The sequence below is a fragment of the Dipodomys spectabilis genome, unplaced genomic scaffold, assembly GCF_019054845.1.
Source record: "Dipodomys spectabilis isolate Male_0828 unplaced genomic scaffold, ASM1905484v1 ptg000009l, whole genome shotgun sequence".
NCBI classification, from domain to species: domain Eukaryota; kingdom Metazoa; phylum Chordata; class Mammalia; order Rodentia; family Heteromyidae; genus Dipodomys; species Dipodomys spectabilis.
In genome coordinates, this window is record NW_024870686.1 from 8,820,810 (window position 1) to 8,844,344 (window position 23,535).

General features: G+C 42.9%; 1 protein-coding gene across 1 annotated transcript in view; it reads left to right on the forward strand.

Annotated features, from left to right (window-relative positions):
• The window catches only part of Prag1 (PEAK1 related, kinase-activating pseudokinase 1), a 48,516-nt gene extending 32,091 nt beyond the window's left edge, over nt 1–16,425 (forward strand). Inside the window, exons 5-6 of the mRNA XM_042701855.1 lie at nt 7,887–8,644; nt 14,462–16,425. Of these exons, the coding sequence (XP_042557789.1) occupies nt 7,887–8,644; nt 14,462–15,598 (1,895 nt within the window). The 3' untranslated portion in view covers nt 15,599–16,425. The remainder of the gene's footprint in view (nt 1–7,886; nt 8,645–14,461) is intronic.
• Nucleotides 16,426–23,535: the final 7,110 nt, after the last annotated feature.

Consider the following 23,535-nt stretch of genomic DNA (forward strand, 5'->3'; position numbering starts at 1 on the left):
GGCTGAGATCTGAGGATCATGGCTCAAAGCCAGCCCAGGCAAGAAAGACTGAGACTCTTATCTCCAATTAATCACCAGAAAACCAGAATTGGTGCTCAAGTGGTAGAGTGCTAGCCTTGAGCAGAAGAACTCAGGGACAGTGCCTAGACCCAGAGTTCAAGCCCCACAACCAACAACAATAACAACAACAAAAGGGTTTTATTGTGACATTCCCACATTAAGTATATAGTGTGTTTGGATCAACCTCACCCACTCTATGGCTCTTACCCATCCCATTTCCCCTTCTTACGAAAATCTCAACATGCTTCCTTGTTCTATTTGTATGATAAATTCTCAGAGAAAATAGAATTGATGTATCAAAATTTGTATGCATTTCTATTAGATTTGACCAGATCATCCTCTGAAAATGTCAGTTTACCTTTCTATCAAGCAGCATATGAAAACAAACTTTTAGTTTAACTATCTTGGGAAGAAAACCCTTAGTGATTATGTTATCACCAGAGAATACAACTCCAGAACAATAGTACAGCTAAGGGCCAGGCATATGGTGTTCTGTAACCTGTTTCTCAAAGTAAGACTGGCTTCCCTTCTTTTGAATTCAAAGTACATTCTTTTCTTGATTATTGTGTCCTGGGATGATTACGTGATCACTAGAGAGTCCTCAGAAATGCCACATTTGCCATCTAATTGTAAAATACTAACCTGCTTCTAGTTTCAGATCATTATCCTGTCCTTTAAAAAGCAAATGTTCCTTTCAAAGAAATCCTATTGCGTTTCTGTGTTAATGCAGAATCTGTTCTGATGGTGAAACCAAATGAGAGGCTGCACAATTCTCCTTTGGAGGAAAAAGTGATGTGTGACCTGACAGCATCCTTGGCCTCACCCTCTGCATCTTCTGCTGTGGATAGGCTTAAGCCTGCATAGCTGCCACCTTGGGGGTGTGACATTGGCAAGGTGCCTGTACTGAGGGATATATATTTTGTCACCTTTAGTAATTGGGGGTTGAAGTAGGCCACAGGACCTTGGCAAGGTTTTCTCTGCATACTTTGTCCCCAGTGCCTTGCATGGGCAAATCTATAAAGCCATTTGCTGATGAACAGTGTGTTGCCCTTGTCTAAAAACTGACCTAGCTGACCCACCTTCTAATCCTAGCTACTCAGGAGGCTGAGATCTAAGGATCATGATTCAAAGCCAGCCTGGGCAGGAAAGTCTGTAAGAAGACTCTTCTCTCTTAATTAACCAGCCTCTAACTGGAAGTGAAGCTGTGGCTCAAAGTGGTAGAAAGTGGTAGAGCACTAGCCTTGACCAAAAAAAAAAAAAAAGACCAACATAGTGTCTTGTACATCTCATTGTTACAATGGGTCAACCTGTATCCCTATTTAAGCATTTTGTTTTTTCCCTTCCCCTCCCCAAATTAGAGCAGTGTATATACAAGATGCAGGGCACCAACATCAAATACAGTGAAAACAGGGGTTATACCGTGGGGAAGGAACATACAAAGAAACAAAAAAAAATCACATGGCATATTATAAGTACGTTAGAAACAATAACAAGAAAAAAAACCACTTGTGTCACTATCTTGGGTTCATTTCTCTTAACATCATCTTATCTGGTCATATGTACATAGCTTTTTACAATTAAGGGGTGGGAGGGGGCGGGAGTGTAGTTGTAGAGGTGAGAGGGAAGGATGGTAGGGGAAAAACAAAGGAGGAGATAACAATGCTTGATAGGAAATGTACTCATTACCTTGCTCTTGTAGCTGTAACTCATCCACACAGTATTTTTACTAACCCATCTGTACAGTATTTTTACAATAAAAAGTATTTTTAAAAAGATCAAAACAACACCACCAAAAAAAAAGAAAAAAAAGCTGAGCACTGGTGGCTCCCTTCTATAATCCTAGCAACTCAGGAGGCTAAGATCTGAGGCTCACAAGTCAGTTGAAGCCAGCCGAGGCAAAAAAAGTTCCCAAAAGACTCTTATCTCCAATTAACTATTTAAAAACTGGAAGTGGTGCTGTGACTCAAAGTGGTAGTACACTAGCCTTGAGCAAAAGAGCTCAGAGACAGTGCGGAGACCCTGAGTTGAAGCCCGAGGACCACCACCAACAAACAAACAAAAAGATCCATAGAATAGTTCAGTAACGTTGTTTGCTTTGTCTTGCTCAAAGTTTGAAAGACTGAAACACAAAAGTCAAGAACTTGAAGAGCCTCCCCTAGTCAGGTCTCTCTACCTTTGTACCACCTCCATGCTTGCTCTGGCTCAGCTGTGGTCAGATGGCAGCATTGTGCCTAGAGGAGCTAAACAGGACTCATTCAAAAGGCTCAAAACAGCACTAACCACTTCCTCTTTCATCTGGCTGTAGAAACAATCAAAGTACCTATTAAAACCAGCAAGAAGAGAGCACCCTGTCATAAGGTAAACCTCACAGTCCCACACTTGAACTTTTGCCCTACATTTCTACATAGACCTGTCTTCCCTAACCATTGAAATCTTGATATTTCCTTAGCTTTCTTGAATGGAAGGAGCACAAACAAGTGTACCATCCTCTAGCCCTTTAAGGTTCTATACATTTGGGCACAGAAGGGATTCTGAGTATTCTTTCTAGGTGGATTCTTCCCTTACACATATAATTGAAAGTTGAAAGGACAACTTAGGCACTGGTGTTTGGAGCCCTCTAGTCCAGTTCATAAACACAATTATAATAGGTGATGTAATTAAAAGGTAGATGTAGTGATCATTCTCATTCTGTTTTTATACTTACTTGGAAGCTAGTATCTTGAGACACTACATAAAACAAAGATGTACTTGAAACATCAGCATCAAACTAAGATAGAGTTGAATCACTTTCATGTTCCTTTGTTGCTGAGTCCTTTTGGATGTTGAGCAAAGATTTGTTTAGGAGTTTTTTTAAGGACTATTTTCCTGAACCAGTGGTTTGCCTGTGATTTTGGAACTATTTTGGGGCATGTGGGCATATTTGCTCTTCTTTTTGGCCTTTCTAAATGCAGAGTAGCAGCTGCTGTGTTACCTAAGGCCATGTTTATGGGAGGCATAGTTTGCCAAGAAAATCAAGAAAGTGGCAGAGTGACTGCCCTCTGATCCCAGCCCTAAGGTCTATAGCCTACTTGGTGATCTAAGGAATAAGAACATAGTGAATTATTTCATACAGAAAGTCCTCACCATCCTTCCAGATTAGAAGTGGCCAAATAGAGAGGGAACTAGAGATGGAGGGAATGGGTGTAGAAGCAAGGTAGGCATCTGCCTAGATATGCTTTGGTAGGGAGCACCTTGCATACAGAATACATGTTCAGAGAGGTTGTAAACAGAGAGAATGGATGAAATTATTGGTGTTGGAAAAGGCCAGTCATGCAATCCTTTTTGTAAATGAGGAAATGCAGCTCTACAATGTGGCTGGCTACTTAAAGATCCCTCTGCCACTGGCTTTCTGGGCTGGGTAGAAGCAGAAGGGGACACATTACTAATATCTGGAGATGTTAAAGAGAAAGAGGCCAATGCAGTGATAGTGAGGCTATCAGCTCAAAGCTTAAAGAAGGGATCAGCTAAGACAATGGTGTGTTAGAACACACCCTATCACCACCACCCTGCAAGATGTACTGGGAATGAGTTAAGAGTTCTGACCCCAAGCAGGCTGCCCATCCCCAGAGTCACTAATTAAAAAGCCAGACCCAAAGAAACATAGGTTACATGGTTTCCCTCATTCGTAATAATTAGAATATGCCTATAAATCTACAAGTAAACCCAATGGATAGTAAAAGACAAAAAAATTATACTTGGACATGATAAATAGATTCAATAATTAGACAGAATCTTGTTGAATTTATTCACACAGTGAGACCAAAGGAGGATATTCTTAGGAGAGGATCCCAAGGGCCCAATATCCATGTGCATATGATCATATAAAATGATACTTATTGAAATGAAGTCCAGGAAATGGAAACAAAAGGTTTTTTTAAATTGTACTGCTTGTGGTTCTTTTTTCCCGTTCCCCCGTTCCTCTTTTGCTGCTACCTTTGGTTTCTGTACTTTTTGTCTTATGTGTAAGTTTATCTGACTTGGGGAGGGGAAGGGGAAGTACAGATAAAGGGTGAACCAATTCAATAGTGATACTCACTAGACACTATGTAGGAAATGAACTATACAACTTGGCAAGGGGAAGACGGTCAGGAAGGAAAAAATAAAAATAGGGAGAAAATAAGGGAGGGAGTGACACTGTTCAAAAAGAAATGTACTCATTACCTGACTCATGTAACTATAACCCCTCTGTGTTCACCTCTCCAATGAAAAAAGAAAAATATTCAAATGGTAGGACTTTAAAACATAAGAAAACAAACAAACAAAGCGATGACTAGGCTGGAGGTGGAAACTGAGTATCAGGGTTAGAGAGAAACTTGAGCAAAGGGTAGGTCCTACCAAGACTTCCAGCTTCCCATGTTCCCCAAAAGAGAAAGAGACCATATCTAAAAATCAAATTACAACACAAACAAAGGCTAAAGATGTGGCTTAAATGGTAAATCCCACCAAATGTAACTTTCCTGATTCAAATCTCAATAAAGTTTTAAAAGCATGGACCAGTCACTCAGACCCTTCCTCATTTCAGTCCTACCTCCAGTCTCTGCTCTGGTAATGAAAAAAATTAACCTCATATACCTCTGTAAGCCAGGGCTAGAAGCTAGGCAGCAAATCTTCCTTTTCTCAGCCTTTTTTGCTAGAAGGAGAGGAAATGAATTGTCTGCCCTGTCTGTCTTTTACCATCTGCATTACTGGCTGAGCCCTTGGGAGCAGAGGAGCTTTCTGAGTGTGAGATCAAGGCTCTGGACTCCCGGATTGCAGAACCTGCAGAAGGCAGCAGCCAGCAATGTCTTCTGGCCTCCACCTGGCTGTTTCGTAAACACCCACTCCTCTCTGAAGGGAAATTTTTTTGAGGATGTAAAGCTCACTGCTTGTGACTATGCCCAGATTGCTTGATTCATTATTAACCCAAGCCCTCTAGGAATGGACAGAGATTACTTATTCAGCCTTACTGGTGGGAACCCACCTTACCGTTTGCAAAGCAGAGTGAGGTGGAGAGGACTACTGCTATGATCTTGATTAGGCACTGGGGAGCTAGAGCGATTGTTCTACATGCTGGAATGGGCAAGTCAGAGAACTCTCCTGGGTCAGCTGAGAGACAATGAGGGTATTGGTGTGGGGCCTGTGCCACCACAGGGAGCTTCTCTTTACTGAATCCCACTGGTGCCCAGCTCTTGTGTTCAACAGGCTGAATATACCAGTCTTATCTGCTGAGCTTAACAATCAGGGCTGCACTAGGTAGGGGGCCCTGAGGTCAATCACACACTGATGCAGCTCCAGTCAGTGAGGCTGGGTCAGGAATGTAACTGCACAGAGTCAGGTGGAGCTCAGAGTCTATGGTTATCTTTCCTGCTCCATAGAGAGCCTGGAGACCCAGTGTTGATCTGGGCAGTTCATTGTTGGCGTTTTGTCTCCCCAGGGCCCGTCCTGCCCTATATGGGCTGGAGAAAGCAAGAAGGGCTTGGTGAGAGCATGGAGAGGGATCACCAAATTAGGAGCAGGACTAGGAGCTTCCCTTGTAGCTCTTTGCCCCTTTTATCAGGCCTGTGTGCTGAATGTACTCCTTTATTCTGCTGTCATGGCTAAGACTGGAGAGGTACAGAGAATGTATTGCCTGCCCAGCTTTTCAGGTGCTATAGCAGTGGGCTCATTGAGGGATAATCATAGTGAAGATTCATTTCCTGGACCTTTTTCTCTTAATACTGTAACTTACAGGATAATAGGATGCCTTCTATAACATGAGAATATGATGAACATTACTTTTCTTAAAATCTATTTTAAATGAAGTAAATCAGAGACAAAGATATATCTTTCCTCATATGTGGAAGCTAGCTTATAAATGTGTAAGTAAATACATTGGTATGCACGTCTACAAAGTAACTGAAGGGTAGATTCAAGATATGGTAGATTCAAGGGAGAACTAAAATAGTGCAATTCCTTAAAAAGGCCAAGTCAAAGTTCAACAAAAATAAACACCAGGAAATGGGTACTTGAAAGGGGGTGGGCCAGGGTCTAGGAAAAAAGAATAGACAAATGAAAAGTAGAGCGAGTTCACAATGCAGTGTATATCCTATAAAATTAAGAAGAGTGAGGAAAGGGGCTGGGGTGGGTAAGCATGTTGAAGAGGTGATATTGATCAAGATGGTATGCATTCATAAAGTGCTTTGTTAAATGATAACTCCTTTATATAAGTACTTAAATAGAATAATAGAATAGATAGTACAGGCATGGAAGTCAATTCTTAGAATAAAGGAGGCACATAATACTTGTCCTTTCTCCAATTGTCTATGTCTCTCTTCTTCCATCCAAGTATGAATCAGCTCAACTCTTCTTAACTTCTGAGATAGATGAGATTAGGCATAGTTAGGGTGGTTTAGCAGTAGATTGTATCTCTTTTGATGCATATTTTATTTATTCATTTATTTATTGCTGGTCCCAGAGCCTAAACTCTAGGCCTGAATGGCTGCCCTTGACCTTTTGTGCTCAAGGTTAGCTCTCTACCACTTGAGCCACAGCTTCACATCCATCTTTTTGTGGACATAGGAATCTCACAGACTTTCCTGCCTGGGCCAGCATCAAACCATGGTTCTCAGAGCTCAGCTTCCAAAATAGCTTAGGCTTGCAGGCATGAGCTCACTAGTGCCTGGCTCTTTTAAATTATTTTGCATGTGTGGTGCTGAGGTTTGAACCCAGGGCCTTTCATCTGCTAAGGAAAATGCTCACTCAATAGCCCTTTTTTTTTCTGGTTTGTATTTTCTTTTTGAAGTAGGATGTTGCTAACCTTGCCCCAACTGGTCTTGAACTTGTGATTATCCTACCTTCACCTCCTGAGTTGCTTGGTCTAGAAGGATGTGTCACCACTCCAGGTTTTTGTATGTATATTTTAAACTTAAACTTTCATCTCATGATGAAATCTCCATTTCATACATAGTAGACCAGCCTTTACCTTTTATAGACCAGGTTTGCATCTCAACATCTGTGTCCTGCCTACACAAATTAGTTGAATGTTCTCACAATCTACAGAAGGCTGTGGCCCTGACAGAATCTCCTTCACAATCCAGCTCTATTCCCCTGTGTCCAACTTTGGGAATCTGGAACCTTGGAAAGACTCACTTTCTCCTAGATCTATTTTTTCATTTATAAAAATTGTAAACCTTGCCTCCTAAATGTATGTAGAATTGCGCAGTCCTTTGGCTAGCAAAAGTTTGTGAAAACAAGTAAAGATCTACACTTTAAAACGGGAGATTTCTTACTCTAAATAAACCTGCTTTTGAAAAAAACATCCAAATATACATGTGTAAGTTTGCTATTGCAGTTACAGCATTGCTTTGCAAAATGTTAGCGAAAACCTAAGTGTCCATCAGGAGGTGTCTAACTAAATTATAATACTTACATATGATTGTATATGATTATGATAGATAAAAGTAAGTAGCTAGATCTATACCCTTGAAAAGAAATCTCTGGAATGTAAAAGAAAAGCAATACTGCAAACAATCAGTGTCAAGTGGAAATGTGTGTGGGGAGTGCACACATATGCACGTTTATTTGGGTTGTTGAGATGCATGCACAATAGCTGGCAGTGTCCTCTGATGATTAGAGACAGAGATTTAAATGTCAGTGTGTACCTTCTTGGCCTTTTGAGCTATGTCCATTGTGTATGTATTTTCCTATTCAAGAAATAAAACATGTTAAAGAAAATGAATTGCTTTGACCAGGAAAAATAAAAGGCATGCAGGATCTAGGCCTGAGTTGTTTTGACCCCTAACCTGACAGGTTCTGCTTCTCCTTTCCAGGACCATCATATGAGCCAACCCATTCTCCCACAATCAGTGGGAAGAAGCTTTTTGCTCCTGTCCCATTCCCTTCGGGCTCCACTGAGGATGTGTGCCCCAGTGGCCCTGCACAACCTCCTCCACTCCCCCAGAAAAAGATAGTGAGCCGGGCAGCCTCTTCACCAGATGGCTTCTTCTGGAACCAAGGCTCCCCCAAGCCGCGAACTGCAAGCCCCAAGCTGAACCTAAGCCACTCAGAAACCAACGTCTGTGTCCACGATGATGCTCCCTTTAGCTACTCCCTGAGCTCTGGGAACCGCCACCCTCATGTCTTCTCCTCATCTGAGCCTCTAGAGAAAGCTTTCAAAGGCAACGGCCACTGGGTCCCAGCCTCAGGCCTGGCTAGCAGCAAAAGCGACTGTGTGAATCCCAACTTCCAATGCACAGTGGCTGTGACCACGTCATCCTCCCAGCTGAGTGTGGCCAGCCAGGCCTCCTCTGGCAGCACCCAGCTCCAGCTACACAGCCTCCTGAACAGCATCAGCAGCAAAGAGGGCACCTATGCCAAGCTGGGAGGACTCTACACTCAGTCCCTGGCCCGTCTCGTAGCCAAATGTGAAGATCTCTTCATGGGTGGCCAGAAAAAGGAACTACATTTCAATGAAAACAACTGGTCACTCTTCAAGCTGACCTGTAACAAGCCCTGTTGTGACTCAGGAGATGCTATTTATTACTGTGCCACCTGCTCTGAGGACCCTGGCAGCACCTATGCTGTGAAAGTAAGTACACACACCCCTTCCTCCATTCTGCAGCATTCCTCATTGGTCCTAGCCAGAGTGAATCATTGCACTTCCCCAGACATTCCATTCGAGGAGGGCTGTTAATGCTTCCTGCTTGACAGTTTCACTCTCTGCCTATCCCAGGACAGGGTGAGATGAGATTTGTAGTATGAGTATCAGACGTGTTCTGTGCTTCCAGGAATGAACCTGTGGGGTCTAGTTTCAATAGGAAAACATCTACCTTTCAGTGAAACATAATTGATGCATTTATTCAGCATTTATTCACTGAGGGTCTGTGTCAGGTATTTTGTGAAAATCTGAAGGTATAAAGGTGAACATAAGATTCCATACAGAGCTTCTGATCTAATAAGGGAGATGGATAATCAAGTGTTTCTTTAAGTATTAGAGCTAGAAGGATCATTAGACCTACACATAGGCCTTGAACAATGGAAGCAATGCTAACATTTACTGACATTCACTATGCAATTAAATTCTTGGCTGGGTGTGTTAGCCATGTTACCTGTAGTCCTAACAGTGATGCTACAGAGTACGTAGGTTTTACAGATGGATATTTGGAGCTCAAAGTGATTAGTAGCTAGTCAGTAGTTAAAATAGATGGGTCTATTATAAGAACAAAGGAATCAGGAAACCTGGCACAAGATACTTGGCCCTGACCCTTAACTATGTGGCATAGAATTTAATATTCACCAATGATTGTGCTGGGCAAGTAGGACTTCAGGGCCTCATTTAATAACATAGAAGAAGCAATATTCCCCAATACACAATGCAAAGAAATTCAGCCTCCCCAGAGACATGAGAAGCAAGCAGTGTTTCTTATTTCATTAGAAGCCTAAGCCATGAGGAAGCAAGAAGGTAAGTCTTAGTCGCCACAAAAGTGAGGCCTAGGGGTTTCCTGTTTTAATTTTTCTACAGACTTACTAGCTCCAGGACGCTCAATCTACCATGTGAAAAAGGCAGTTTGAGAATCATATTAAATACTCAAGGGTATGGTAATCTTGAAATGAGATTACCAGGAAAGACAATATCAATTTGCAAATGTGCCTGGCCTGGTAATTGGGAGGGGGGAAGGATCTGAGCGTTACTGTGTACTTGCGACAATTCCACTTCATTAGCACTCCAGTCTAGACGGAATCCAGTCACCTGGGAGCCCACAAGAGAGGGAGTGGAGCTCCTTCCCAGTGGAGGTCTGTGTGCCCCAGAGCTCATTTCTTCTGCGCATGTTAAGCAGGGAGCTGGCAATGAAATCAGAGGCAGCCTTGCTGCAGAGTCCCAGCGAACAATAGCAAGCTGGCACCTGCTTTCCGTCATGCTGGAACTGCCATGTGCGCAAGCTCAGAGCTCTTTCTTGTAGCCTGACTTCAAGAGGCAAAAAGGGGGAACATCATTAGCTTGTGTGCATTTGGGGAGCCAGTTTTATCTTCCAGCCATCTAAAACTCCAGTTCGTTATTAGAGACCTGTGTTAAGTCTCTCTCTTCTCTCTCTCTCTCTCTCTCTCTCCCTCTCTCTCTCTCTCAATGTAATAGACATGACTTAGCCCAGACTTTCATCCTTCAAAAAGATCCTGGCTCTAGAGTTTAAAATGAAACTTAGCTCCACAAAAAGTTTGAAATTTGAACTGGGCCGAAGTTCTGTGTAAAGTTTTAAAGCCAAAAACTAGGGCAGGGACCTCGAGAAATGAGAGCCATCGTGTGTGTTAGTTGTTAGGGACATGAAAGGAGACCACCCTCTCTCTTTCTCCATCCTCCCAGCTTTCACCCAGCACTGTACGCTGTATGGTGATCTCAGAATGCCCTTCGCAGGGCTCCCAGGCTAGGTTAAATGTTCCTCACAAAGCATTCCCCAGTGGAAGCTGGTGTGACACTGTGGCCATTCCCAGAGGCCCTGCTCACTTGCTGATTTTGAAATGCATCCAGCCAGGTTGCCATTTTACCTTGCTCCTTCATTTACATCTCAGTGCAAATTGTCAGGCGCTCAAGCAGAGCCCTGGCCCAGGCTTTTCATATCCCAGAAGAAAGGAGATCTTGGAAACCTTTCCCAGGACCTCACAGCTGCACACTGGGGTTGTATAATACCTGCTAGCCATCTCTAGATCGCTCAGCACCACCACATGGCTACAGCGGAAACAGCCAGAGCAGTCTCCATAGCAACCTCTTCCACAAAGCCTTCACCAGAGGCTTGACAAGATGCAGAGCACCCCACCTGCCTTGTTTTTTCCATCCCCACTGGCTCCCTCAGGAACTACCTAGTTAAACAGAGGAGGAAATAGACTTTAAGATAAATACCAAGATCTTTCTTATTAATGGATTCCAAATTTGCATAGTCATCTGCCCACAGAATACACCTATAACCCACAAAACGATCCTCAAATCATTTTTCAGCCCTCTGGGGACAAGTGCTGGATAAGAAAGAAACTGAGTGGAATTGAGAGATGTTCGGTCTTGTTTTAGGCCACATACTGGAACCATGGGTCCTGTTTTTGTTTGTTTGTTTGTTTGGTTTGGTTTTTTGTTTTGTTTTGTTTTATGGTGCTAGTCAGTACTGGAACAAGAATTCAGGGCCTGGTCATTGTCCTTTAGTTTTTTTCCACTCCAGGTTAGCACTCTACCATTTGAGCCATAGCTGCACTTTTGGCTTTTTACTGGTTAATTGGACATAAGAGTCTCATGGACTTTCCTGCCTCAGGCTGACTTTGAACTGTGATCCTCAGATCTTAGCCTCTTGAGTAGTTAGGATTACCTACCGAGCCACCAATGCCTGATTTAAGGGTCTTTGTTATGATGTACCTAGTGCCCTGCTTCTCATAACTTGTATGCATTTGGTTGGATTTTGTTATTTGAAATGAACTCCAAGCAGAGTACTAAAGTGCTTATGTTCATGAGGCACAGGGCTGTGCGGGCCTTACAAAAAACTATAGGTAATAAATAGCATTTTGGCTGTTTATTCAATGTCAACAGTATATATTAAATAAAACAGACGCATACATAAAAGGTCATGTAATAATGATTTGATGAAAGTATTGTGACCAGAGATTCACAGAAACCTGGCTCTGTATTTCCCCTAAGAGCACTGGTTCAATATTTGATAATTCAGTATTTATAGATACTTAATAGCACAGAGCTACTCTAAATAGTAAGAATCTCCTGTAACCTGCCAAAGGTTACAGAGTTGATATTGAAGGCCAAGTCGTTTGCATTCTGAAGCCCATGGAACACTTTCCAGTTGTCTAGTCATAGGTAAATCATCTCTAAGATCCTCTCCTATTAGAGTTGGGTTTCATGGGATTAAATGAGACATCCTGTGGAAGCTGCATAGTGGCAAAGCAAGAGTCCAGTGTGGCAGGTGTGGGTGACAGGGTCCTAAGGATGTTCTTCCACTGTCTCCAGGTGGCACAATAGATGGTGGCTGGCCAGCAAGTAAATATTTGTATATGATTCCTTTTGAAGATGCATACTCTCAAATTTCTTTTAGTTTGATAGTTCTGGAAGACTGAGGACAAGGCAGGTGTGGTAGCATACACTCTGCAATCCCAGCCACGCAGGAGGTGGAAATAGAAGGATGGAAGCCATTCATAGCATAAGTAACTAAATAATAAAGAAAGAAGATGGGCACGCAATCCCAGCTATTCAAGGAGGATCGTGAGCTGAGGTTAGCCTATAGACAAGTTTGAGACCGTATCTGAAAAGTAACTAAAGCACAAAAGGGTGGTAGTCAAGTGATGTAGTACTTGCCTAGTAAATGTGAGGCCCTGAGTTCAAACTCTAGTTCAGAAACAACACCACCTACAAAAACAACTACATACACATAGGGGGCCTTTAGCAATACCATTTCCACATGTATTCCAAGATCATGTTTGCTAATGTCATGGCAAGCAATTTCTGGGGTAAATATGCTTCCTTTTCTATCTCTGTTCTGCTTCCACTATAGAGAGGTTACTAAATTAATGTTCCCTATTTACTTCCCCCTATTTCAGTTTTCAAATACTTTGCTCAGAGTCCAAACTCTTTGGTGCCAGATTTCACACCAATAGCTACAATATAAATGGATTTCTGAAAAGGTGTGTGTAACAGGACTTGTGAAACCACCAGCTTTTAGGATTGTGGCACTTTGTAAACACTGCTGGAACCCTCAGCCTGGAGGGGCTTAGAGTGGTGACTGGAAGTTCACTGGAAATTGGGAGGTGTGTTCTTTACAAGATTATACCCAGACAGTTACCTCTATAAAGCCTGAATGCTAATTTTGTGTTTGCAGCTACTTGACTAGATTGGAGATACTTTAAACAATAAGAATCTCCTGTAACTTCCCAAAGGTCACAAAATTGATATTTAAACCCAAGTCCATCTCTTGCATAATTTCTGTTGGAGAGACAGAGACAAAGAGACTATTAACCATCTTCAGTCCTGACCCGTGTAATTACAGGGAAATTGAGGCCCTAGAGAGCACCTTCAGGGCTGGCTCTAGACTTTCCAGCTGAATAGCAGCTGGATGATGATTAGTGTGGCACAGGTGGCTAGCACTGTCATTAGCACAAGCAGGAGAGATGGAGAGGACCCAGCTGTGTGATTCACCAGGCATCCTTTCCTTAGAGGAGCCTGAGATCATCTATCTTGTTTACTGCTTCCTTCAGCTCATTGGGTGCCCAGGGCACCATAGTTTATCTGTTCCCTAGAGAGTCAGCAGCTATCCTGATTCACCTTTGGAGGAGTGTGTAGTTTTGCAGGTTATTGCCAGCCAGTAGGGATGGTGTATTTGCCTAGGTCTAGAAAGTAAGACAGCCTAAGAGATGAGGGAACTAACATGGTCTACAGCCCCACTGTAGCTCTGATCATCACAGAAGTGAAACTCATTCATCGTCAGGTGGCCCCTGCCTCAGGTGAGAGGTCTGGGGAGTGAGGCCAATTCTTGCAGAAACATATGGTGAATTTCTATAATGCACTCCATGGACAGAGGGCTGCCTTGCTACCATACCACAGACCCACACTGCTTACTGTTCACAGGGGCTCCTCCCTCCCTGGACCATTGGTCATTTTACGTTCAACTTTTTAGAACTAGTCCAATTGTTACAAAGTGGCTATACCATTTTGCATACTCACCAGCAATGTATGAGGGTTCTTGTTCCTCCACAATCTCATCGATACTTACGAGCATGTCTTGCTGTCTGTTTTACTTGGTAGAAGTTCTTCCATTGTGGTATTGATTTTTTTTTTATTTCCTTAATAAATGCTTTCATTCATGAATTAGGTTTCACATGATCTGGGATGACGTGCTGAGCATCTTGTCACCTGTTTAGAGCCACTAGAAGATTTTTTTTTTTGATGTATTGTCTCTTCATATGTTTGCCTTTGGGTTGTTTTTGCATGACCAGGTTGTAAGAAGTTGTTTTAGTTTTGTGTTTTGTTCTTTTTTGTTTTTTTTTTCTGTTCCAATGTGTTACTTATCTTTACAATATCTGAAAGTTGACTCTTGATGCACAAAAGTTTTCAGTTATGAGATCAAGTTTATGGATTTCTTTCTTAGATAGACCATACTTTGAATGTGATAGCTTAGAAATCACTGCCCAACTCTAGGCCTCAACTATTTTACATTTCTTCTCATTTTTTTCATCTGGAGTTTGTCTGTTTTAGTTCTTGCCCTGAAAGTTTATTCGATCCCATTTGAGTTAACGTATATGCACCGTGTGAGGTAAGGGGTTTCTATTGCCTTTTTGCACATGGATACCAAATGTCCCAACATCTGTGGAACAAAACCATGAACAGAGCCATCGACCTCCCTCTTGACTCTCCTCCTTCTCCCCACAGATCTGCAAAACCCCTGAGCCCAAAACAACCTCTTACTGCAGCCCCTCTGTGCCTGTGCATTTCAACATCCAGCAGGACTGCGGCCACTTTGTGGCGTCGGTGCCCTCCAGCATGCTCACCTCCCCTGACGCGTCCAAGGACCCTCTGCCTGCCCTCCCCTCCCACCTCCCTTCCCAGGAGCAGGACTGCGTGGTAGTGATCACCCGAGAGGTGCCCCACCAAACAGCCTCCGACTTTGTCCGGGACTCGGTCGCCAGCCACAGCGCAGAGCCCGAGGTCTACGAAAGGCGCGTGTGCTTCCTGCTCCTACAGCTGTGCAACGGGCTGGAGCATCTCAAGGAGCACGGCATCATCCATCGGGACCTGTGCTTGGAGAACCTGCTGCTGGTACACTGCAGCCCCCAGGCCTCTCCGGGGCCGCCCTCGGCCTCCCCGGCCCCACCTGCCCCTACTACTACCACCCCTACCCCGGCCCCGGCCAGTGGCCCTCCTGGCCCTGCAGCCGTCCCCGCCTGCCAGGCAGTGCCTGGTGAGAAGCAGTTACCCAGGCTCATCATCAGCAATTTCCTGAAGGCCAAGCAGAAACCCGGTGGCACTTCCAACCTGCAGCAGAAGAAGAGCCAGGCCCGGCTGGCCCCCGAGATCGTGTCTGCCTCCCAGTACCGCAAGTTCGACGAGTTCCAGACCGGCATCCTGATCTACGAGCTGCTGCACCAGCCCAACCCGTTCGAGGTGCGGGCCCAGCTGCGGGAGCAGGACTACCGGCGGGAGGACCTGCCCCCGCTGCCCACGCTGTCCCTGTACTCGCCCGGCCTGCAGCAGCTGGCGCACCTGCTGCTCGAGGCCGACCCCATCAAGCGCATCCGCATCGGCGAGGCCAAGCGCGTGCTGCAGTGTCTGCTGTGGGGGCCCCGGCGCGAGCTGGTGGAGCAGCCGGCCACGTCGGAGGAGGTGCTGTGCAGCACGCTTCACAACTGGATCGACATGAAGCGGGCCCTGATGATGATGAAGTTTGCCGAGAAGGCGGTGGACCGCAGGCGCGGGGTGGAGCTGGAGGACTGGCTTTGCTGCCAGTACCTGGCAGCCGCAGAACCAGGAGCCCTCTTACAATCGCTGAAGCTCCTGCAGCTTCTGTGACCCCAGCCCCCAGCCAGCCAGCCCGGCTCTTTGGCTGAACCCTTCCATGCCTGCCCCTTGCCTTGTCTTGGAGGTATCCTGTCTCCCTGGGAAATGGTACAAGTGACTATCTTGTTCGGGTGTAATGTATACATATACATATACATATATATATAATATAAATATGAAAGACGAAGGATGTTGTTCACACCAGCTTGTTCACAACCCCCCACATCTCCCTCCGTGTGTCTCCTGTAATTTATGTATATTTTTAGCCCTGTGCAAGGAAAATTCTGCTGACAGAATGAAGCCTGGACTTTGATCTTGCCATATCTTTATGGAATCTCCTCACCCCCTCATCAAATTGTTATTTAAAACAACAACATCAATAAACAACAACAGCAACAAAAATCTTGGTTGAATTACAAGAAAAGCTCTTTTATGACCACGTGGACTGCGTGAGTGTCTTTGGTGGATACTAGTAGAGAACTCTGCGGCAGTAGCCAGGCGATCTTGAAATGCCCTTGGCCTTGCACTTCTCAGATAGAACAGCAGTCAGTGGAGGCCTGTGGGTACTGATTCATCTCCCCTGCTTCTCTTCCCACCCAGCAGCCTCCTGGGAAGAATCCAGACATGGCCTGGGAGATCTCAGGGGTTTGGAATTAAATCCCACTGATTCAAACCCATTTCCAATTTGTTCTAACTCTGTGACCCCCATGGTTCAGATGAAAAGACAACATAACACAGGACCAGTTAGCAAGGCCTGGGCAGGACTGAGAGGACGTAAGATGATGTCCAAAGCAAGGCTCAGAACTGTAGGACACAGTCACACACAGGAGGTGTTTTCATTGATGGAAGAGTGGGAGGAGTTCCTGTTCCGTCTTCCATCCCTAGACCCCAACCAATGGGACCCTAGACAGAAAGGGAGGCTGGGTAATAGTGCAGTGCCCCTAGGCAAGGAGATGCTAGAGACTGAACTTGGTGCTTTTTGGTGAACCATTCACTGTTGTCACTGTGCCAGATAAAGCCACCTCATGCAAGAATGGAACTGAGTCCAGTTCCCAGCCAGTTACTAAAAGCTCATTTAACACATTATACACCCCCGCTATCTATTAAGGCTGATGATACTTATTCCCTTGCCTTTAAAAATGAGCATGAGGGGCTGGGAAGGTTGCTCAATGGTAGAATGCTTGCCTTGCATGCATGAGGCCCTGGGTTCGATTCCTCAGCACCATATAAGAAAAAAGAAAAAAGCCTTAAGTGGCACTGTGGCTCAAGTGGTAGAGCGCTAGCCTTGAGCTGAAGAGCTCAGGGACAGGGCCCAGGCCCAGAGTTCAAGCCTCACAACCAGCAAAAAAAAAAAAAAAATGAACATGATTCTGAGGCAGCAGCTCTTTTCTCCTCCAAATGATTTCCACATGCAAATGATTCATTTGAAGGTAAATGGCCCAAGACCTTTGTATTCTACCTAAAGGGTAATCTTCCAACTACTGAACTAATTAATTTCTAGGACCTAGTTAATGAGTATGGACAATTTTTTTTAATGCTAAGATCTTAATAGGTATCCTAGAAATCTGGGAATGTGTTTGCAGCTAGCCAGAATGAAGAACTCTCCCAGGTTTCCTCCTGCATTTTAATTAATTCCACTCCAGACAAATTTACCTTCTGGCCTCTTGACTTCGCCTACACACATCCACATTTCCATGTATCTGGTGGTGACGACAGCATACCGGGGGACACCTTTGTAATTTCAGTTGTTGCCTGAACGTTAAAAGAAGAACTGGCTATAACATGGCTTCCCAACTGTGTCCATCATAAATCTTTGAACATAGAAATCATAATTCGCTGGAGGATCTATCTGCTTCAGGGGGCATTGTTTTGTCAATTGTTTGTTCCTGGGAATTTTCCAGAAACCTTTCACCCTCAATTTGCTGTCATTTTGCTTTCTAGTCCTTTTTCCCTTCAAATAAATAAACAATAGAGAGGGAGGAAACAAACTCTGCCAAGGGAATGCATTGCCACTTGAAGGCATATTTTTAACCCCTGAATAATTGCACCTTCTTAAAATGCCACCCACCTTAGGGGGGAAAATAATTGAGGCTGTGCAAACAGTTTTAGAAACCAAAATGAAACTAACAGGACATAAAAGAACAATCTACAGCAATAAATTCTGCTGGGAAAAAAATAGGAGCAATTAAACTTACTTATGAGCCTGCCCACCAGCCTAGAAAAAGAAACCAAAGGGTTGGAGAATTCTTTTTGTGCAATCTAAGGGAATCGTTTACCTAACAACAGGTCTTTGCCCTGCATCTGGTTCTAAAGAAAACTTGTCAAATGGTTTTGAAAAAGCATTTTTCTAAAATACTGCTGTGTCTGAATGTTTGAGGGAGAAGGAGGGAGGAGTATTGGGGCTTGAACTCAGAATCTGATGCTTTGACTGATCATGGCTGTGCTGTATCACTTGAGCCAGGCCTCCACTTCTGACTTTTTGTTGGTGAACTAGAGAGAAGAATCCCTCACAGATTTGTCAGTATGGGCTGACATCTAATCACAATTCTGAAATTTCAGTCAGCTAAGTAGTCAGGATTGCAGGCATTAGCCACCAGAGCTCTGGTAAGCCAATTTCTTGTATTTGCTGTTGGCAAATTTGAGTGTATAGGTCACAAGTCTAGTTGTATCATGTCAATTCTTTGGAGTGATTGTCTTTCCTTCATTCCATTTACCCTTCATCATAAATGGTAAATCATGTGGCTACAGATATTAGGTTTGGCAAACTGTTTTAGCCACACCAAATACAGAGGTTCAATTGGGATGTCTGGTTTGTTTGTTTTGTTGTTGTTGTTGTTGTTTTTACAATCAGCATCTTTTTTTTTGTTTTGTTTTGTTTTTTATTGTTAGAGATGTCTGGTTTTAACTAACAGAAAACTCCCAGCATTTGATAAATGAAATCCAGAAACAAGTGATTTTTTTTTCTTCAGGAGTGATGGACAGATGTAACCAGGGATCATTTTATGAGGATAATCACACCACATCTGGCCTCTTAATATTTTTGCTTGAGGCAGCAGGTAGGCATGGTTCAGTGGTCTAGGGTGTGTTTAGCATGGACAGGGCCTTTGGGGTAATCCACAGAATCACCGAAATGAATACAGTGAACAAAAGCTTTTAGAAAAATACTTCTATGTGTGAGTTCCTCCCCTCCCCCTCCTACATTTTCTTGGCTTTAAGTTCAACTATTTAAATCTGCAGCGGCTCTTCTCTCCAACTCTGAGTCAAATTTTCTCCATGTTTTTATGTAATTTTTGTTAACAAGTCTTGCCCATTTTTATACCAAGATGAGGAATCACTTTTCTTCTTCTGAGTTCTTTCCTGTAGGAGTTCATTTGCTTGCCAAAAGCAAGATAGGTACTTCAGGAATTGTTTATTATAACACATGGCTCTGTTCTAAAAGACTGGGCTCTAGGGAGCTGTAGTTACCACTTTATATATAACATGTACTAGTTTCCAAGCACATAGGGCTGGAGAAAACCCTTTTGTGATGTACACAAAACATTGTGATGATTTTGAAGAAAGAAGACACATGTTCCTTCAATGATTTCTTTGAAATTTGCTCTAATGATACAACCAATAAATGAGCTAGCTTTTTTCACTGTACTGAATATTTAAGAATCTTGGAGATTTAAAGATAAGCTTTCTAAATCTCACTAAAAATAATTTGAAATGTAAATACACTTTTAATAGAGAATGACATGAATGGAACTGATTCATTGGAAACCAGGAATTTAATCCATCTGGTGTCATTGCTATAGATGATAGATAGATAGATAGATAGATAGATAGATAGGTAATAGAATTGTCGTGTCATAGGATAATGGGGTGTCTTGACAAATTATTATTTCTCCTTTCCAAAGCTAATGGGGGTGAATGAGTGCCTATGTGTAAGTGATATCCCTGGAATGGAACCCTGGAAAAGAATTGGGAGGCTGCCTGATGAGGTTTCAAGGACCTGGAAAATGAGTCTAAATTAACATGAAATTACTGCTCATTTAGGGGTTGAGCCAGAACTCTTAATAATCACTTTGAATCCTTACTAGTTCTCAGACTTCTCTGGTATCAGCCTTTCCTTCTAGGATGTACTATATGCCCTCCAACTTCATGGAGAAGGAGAAGCAAACTGAAATTGACTCAGGATTTTTCTGCATGCCAATAGACTAACTTGATCTATCCCAACAGGGCTTTGAACATAAACACTCATCACATATGATAAATGCTGCAGTCAACGCTTTCCAGCTCCTTTTCCAGGGAGGACTCCAGTCATTCTGAAGAAACACTGTCCCAGACACCAGATATGTTTAAACTGTCAAAAACTTCTTTTGGACTTCAGCTTTTTTACTTCTGCTTTTCTGGCTTAGCAGAAGTAATCAGGCATAGAAACAAGTGGAAGAAATTGAAGGTGGAGGTCTAAGGAAGGAAGAGAGGCAGGATGTAAAACTCAATGTTCAGAGGCAAGCCACTGCTTCACCTAGATCCAACTCCTGATGTCTTATAGCCCTGTTCTTTATAGGGATAACACAGTTGTATTTCTATTCTCAAGGATCTCTATGAATGAGAAAACTATGTTTGTTTCTAGATTGTGTAGAGTTCAGTTTAAGAGCAGATTAAAAAAAACCCTCAGTATCTACAAAATTCTGTCCTTGGATGTATAAGTACTTTATAGAAAACAATAGAGTATTTGTCTGTAACCTATGTACAATCTGTATGTTTTAAACCATCTTTAGATAACACTGTGACATACAATGGTAATGCTGTTCTTAGTTGATACACTAGTAGCAGACTTAAAGATATATATATTTACATATATATCTATATATATTTACATATATATATCTCATCATCATCATCATCTTAGTTGAGGGAGGGTACTAGGAATGGAACTCAGAGACTTGCATATGCTCAGCACTCTACCACCCAGCTACACCCCAGCCCAAAGCTATGCCTCCTTTTAGATTCTTCACTGACCATGATGATGTAGACAAGCTTCAATTTCCCTTTAAAAATACCAGGATTGTTGATTTGTATCTGTTGTTTGAAAAGTAATGTTTTGAGTGTGTAAAATGTAAGTGATACAGAAAGACAAAGCTATTCAAAAAGTAAGACCACTTCCCCATTCCTTTCTATCCTGTTCCTAGTTCTCCTCCTTCCCCCTGCTCCTACTCATCTGCTAGAGTTGCCTAAAACCACAATAGCAGATATAAGTAGTGTCAGCCTTTTGCACATGTGAACTCTAAGAGGCTCTGCATCATCAAATTCGAACAACCGGGACTTATGAATATTCTAGGAAATGCCAGCACCTATTTTGAATATGTAGAGTCTTTTATACATGTCATTGTTCCCTAAACAGAGCCATGCAACAGTGACATAGCATTCACATAGTATTGGGTATTCTAAGTAACCTCAAGATGATTTAAAGCATGCAAGATGTATCATAGGTCGTGCAAATATTCTGCCATTTTTTTCTAATGGTCAGACAAAAACAATGCCCAACAGATACTGAGAAATGTGTATTTCTCCTCTCTCATTCAGAGTTAGCAGCATAGATAGGTAAGAACACTATACTTTTCTCACCTACCAGTACCTCAATAGGAATGGTCTTGAAAGGGAGGAAAGGACTTGCTTTTTGCCTTAAGTCAGATAAATAACAAGGTTTTGTAGCCTTTTTGAGGTGTTAAGATGTCCTGCTCAAACAGCAACAACTCATCCAATCTACTGATACTGCTCTTGGTTTAGGTCTCAGGACAACTCGTTTTATTTCCACTGTGGGATAGATTTTCTTTCTTCTTATATGGAAATTGTGAGGTTTGCTGTAAGCCACAGTTGGCCTCTGCCACAGTCCCCTAAGTTCAGTGATAAAATTTACCCTCAGGCAAAGGCCTGGAATGATATTGTTAGAGCTGGCTCTTGAACATCCAAGTCTTCCTGCATAAACTTGGCTTTGATCTGTTGCAATACAATTCAACCTTGTGACTATGAGGAAAATACTTCAGGATGGTTTTCCAGGATAGTGTTTAAGGACAAATGAGGTTGTGTGACTCTGTGTACTGGGTTTTTGGAGGTTTCTCTATGGTCTTTCCATGACTTTAGAGAGTTACGATGTAAGCAGTAATAACTCCATGCATTGAAATCATTTATGGAACTGGGAGTTAACTCTTAAACAAAGAAGTCTGGTGCTGTTGGTCTTGGCTGAATCTGTCATGAGTCATGTGCTGTTTCTAGAACCTGACTGCATGTGGATAGAATGAAGGAGCTGGCTGGATGCTGGCCAATGGAACAGTTCACTATGGGAGGGAAGTAGGGCAGGAGCTGTGCCCCTAGCAATGAGCATATACAAGGAACAGAGCAGAGTGCTTCTCAGCCAGTGCCCACTGTGCCCCTGCAGCTGGAGTTGGCAGCCGCATCACAGCTATGAATCACACATTTGATACAAGCCCTCATTCTGCCTGCTGACAGGCCCAGCCTGGCCTTGGCTTATCACCCGACAGTTCCCTTTGTTTCAGCTTTGAAAAGGCAATGGCCCATTGGAGACAGCAATGGAAGAAAGAAAACCAAGGGCATTGTTAAGTGGGGATGGCAGCCATTTGTGTTCTTTCAGGAGGATAACCATTTCTAAACACCACCCACCTCACAAGCACTCCTATAAAAGAGCTTTTCACCAGGGTTTGGGCCTAGGGTTGCTGTTCTGCTGGGGGGGGAGAGGGGTAGGGAAATGATCACATTCCAAGGGACAAGCCCTGTGAGGTCTGGAATTTCTTCTTTGTGGCAATTCTCAACTTACCATGAAGAGAAAGAAAGGATGGAGGGTGAAGACACTTAATATTCCTGGAGTGATGTGAAGAACATACGGCAAGCCCAGAGAAAGAATGGTTACAGCTGGGCTCCGGGTGCTGACCGTGTCTGTAAATGGACCCCACTCAGCTTAGCAAACAGAAACAGGCATGACATCCGGGTCGTTTGTTAATGTGTCTAGCATACCCTTGTGATCTGTGCACCAAGAAAGGAATTCATTAATACCGTCCATCTACCATTCATAGATTCTCTGAGTTGCATGAACAGAAGCTTTTAGTTGGTACCTGATGAAAATATTGTAAAAAAAGTATAATAACCTCTTTGTTCTCCTGGCTTCTCTTTTCCAGAAGTCTTCATATTTAAAATATCATTTTACCTTCTTATAACATATCTGGATAAATGGGGCAATCTAAACAGACAAGCTCCCATTTAAGACAAAATGAAGATCTAGAAAGGTAAATTGCTGGAGAAGGGTAAATTTAAAACTAGAATATGGGGTACAAGTCTTTTGTTCTCTGAGAAACTGTGCTATGTGCCACTGTGCCATGTGCATTACCAAATGCTTACTGAATAACCACTGACATCTTGGCACTCCATCAAGGGTCAACTCAAATCCTACCCTACCTCATGCAAACTCAGGTAGCTTCCTCTTCTGCAATTGCTCATTCTGGATCATTCTTGACCTGGAAGGCATGTCCTTTTTTTCTGTTGTATAAGCAAATTCTTTCTCATTAAGTAGATTGCTTGCAGGTAAGCAGCAATCATATCCTAAACTACTTGGTTCCCCCATTTCTTATCCCCTTATGCTGTAGACAGTAGCATTAATTTTTTTTTCCTATTAAAGATTTTTACTGTTATTATTAAGGTGATGTACACAAGAGTTGAGATTTCATAAGTCAGGTAATATTTCTTTTGGGGGAAATGTTACTCCTTCCTTCATTCTCTCCCAGTTTTTCCTTCATACTTTTCTATGAATTTGTCAGAAAAGATATACTTAATCTTTAACTTCCCATCCAGTGCACCAAATATGTTACCAGAAATTTAGAGTGAGTAAAGTTTACCTCGGTCCTTGTGTCTGACAAGAGAAGAATTAAGACAATTTCTTTAGTACAGAAGAA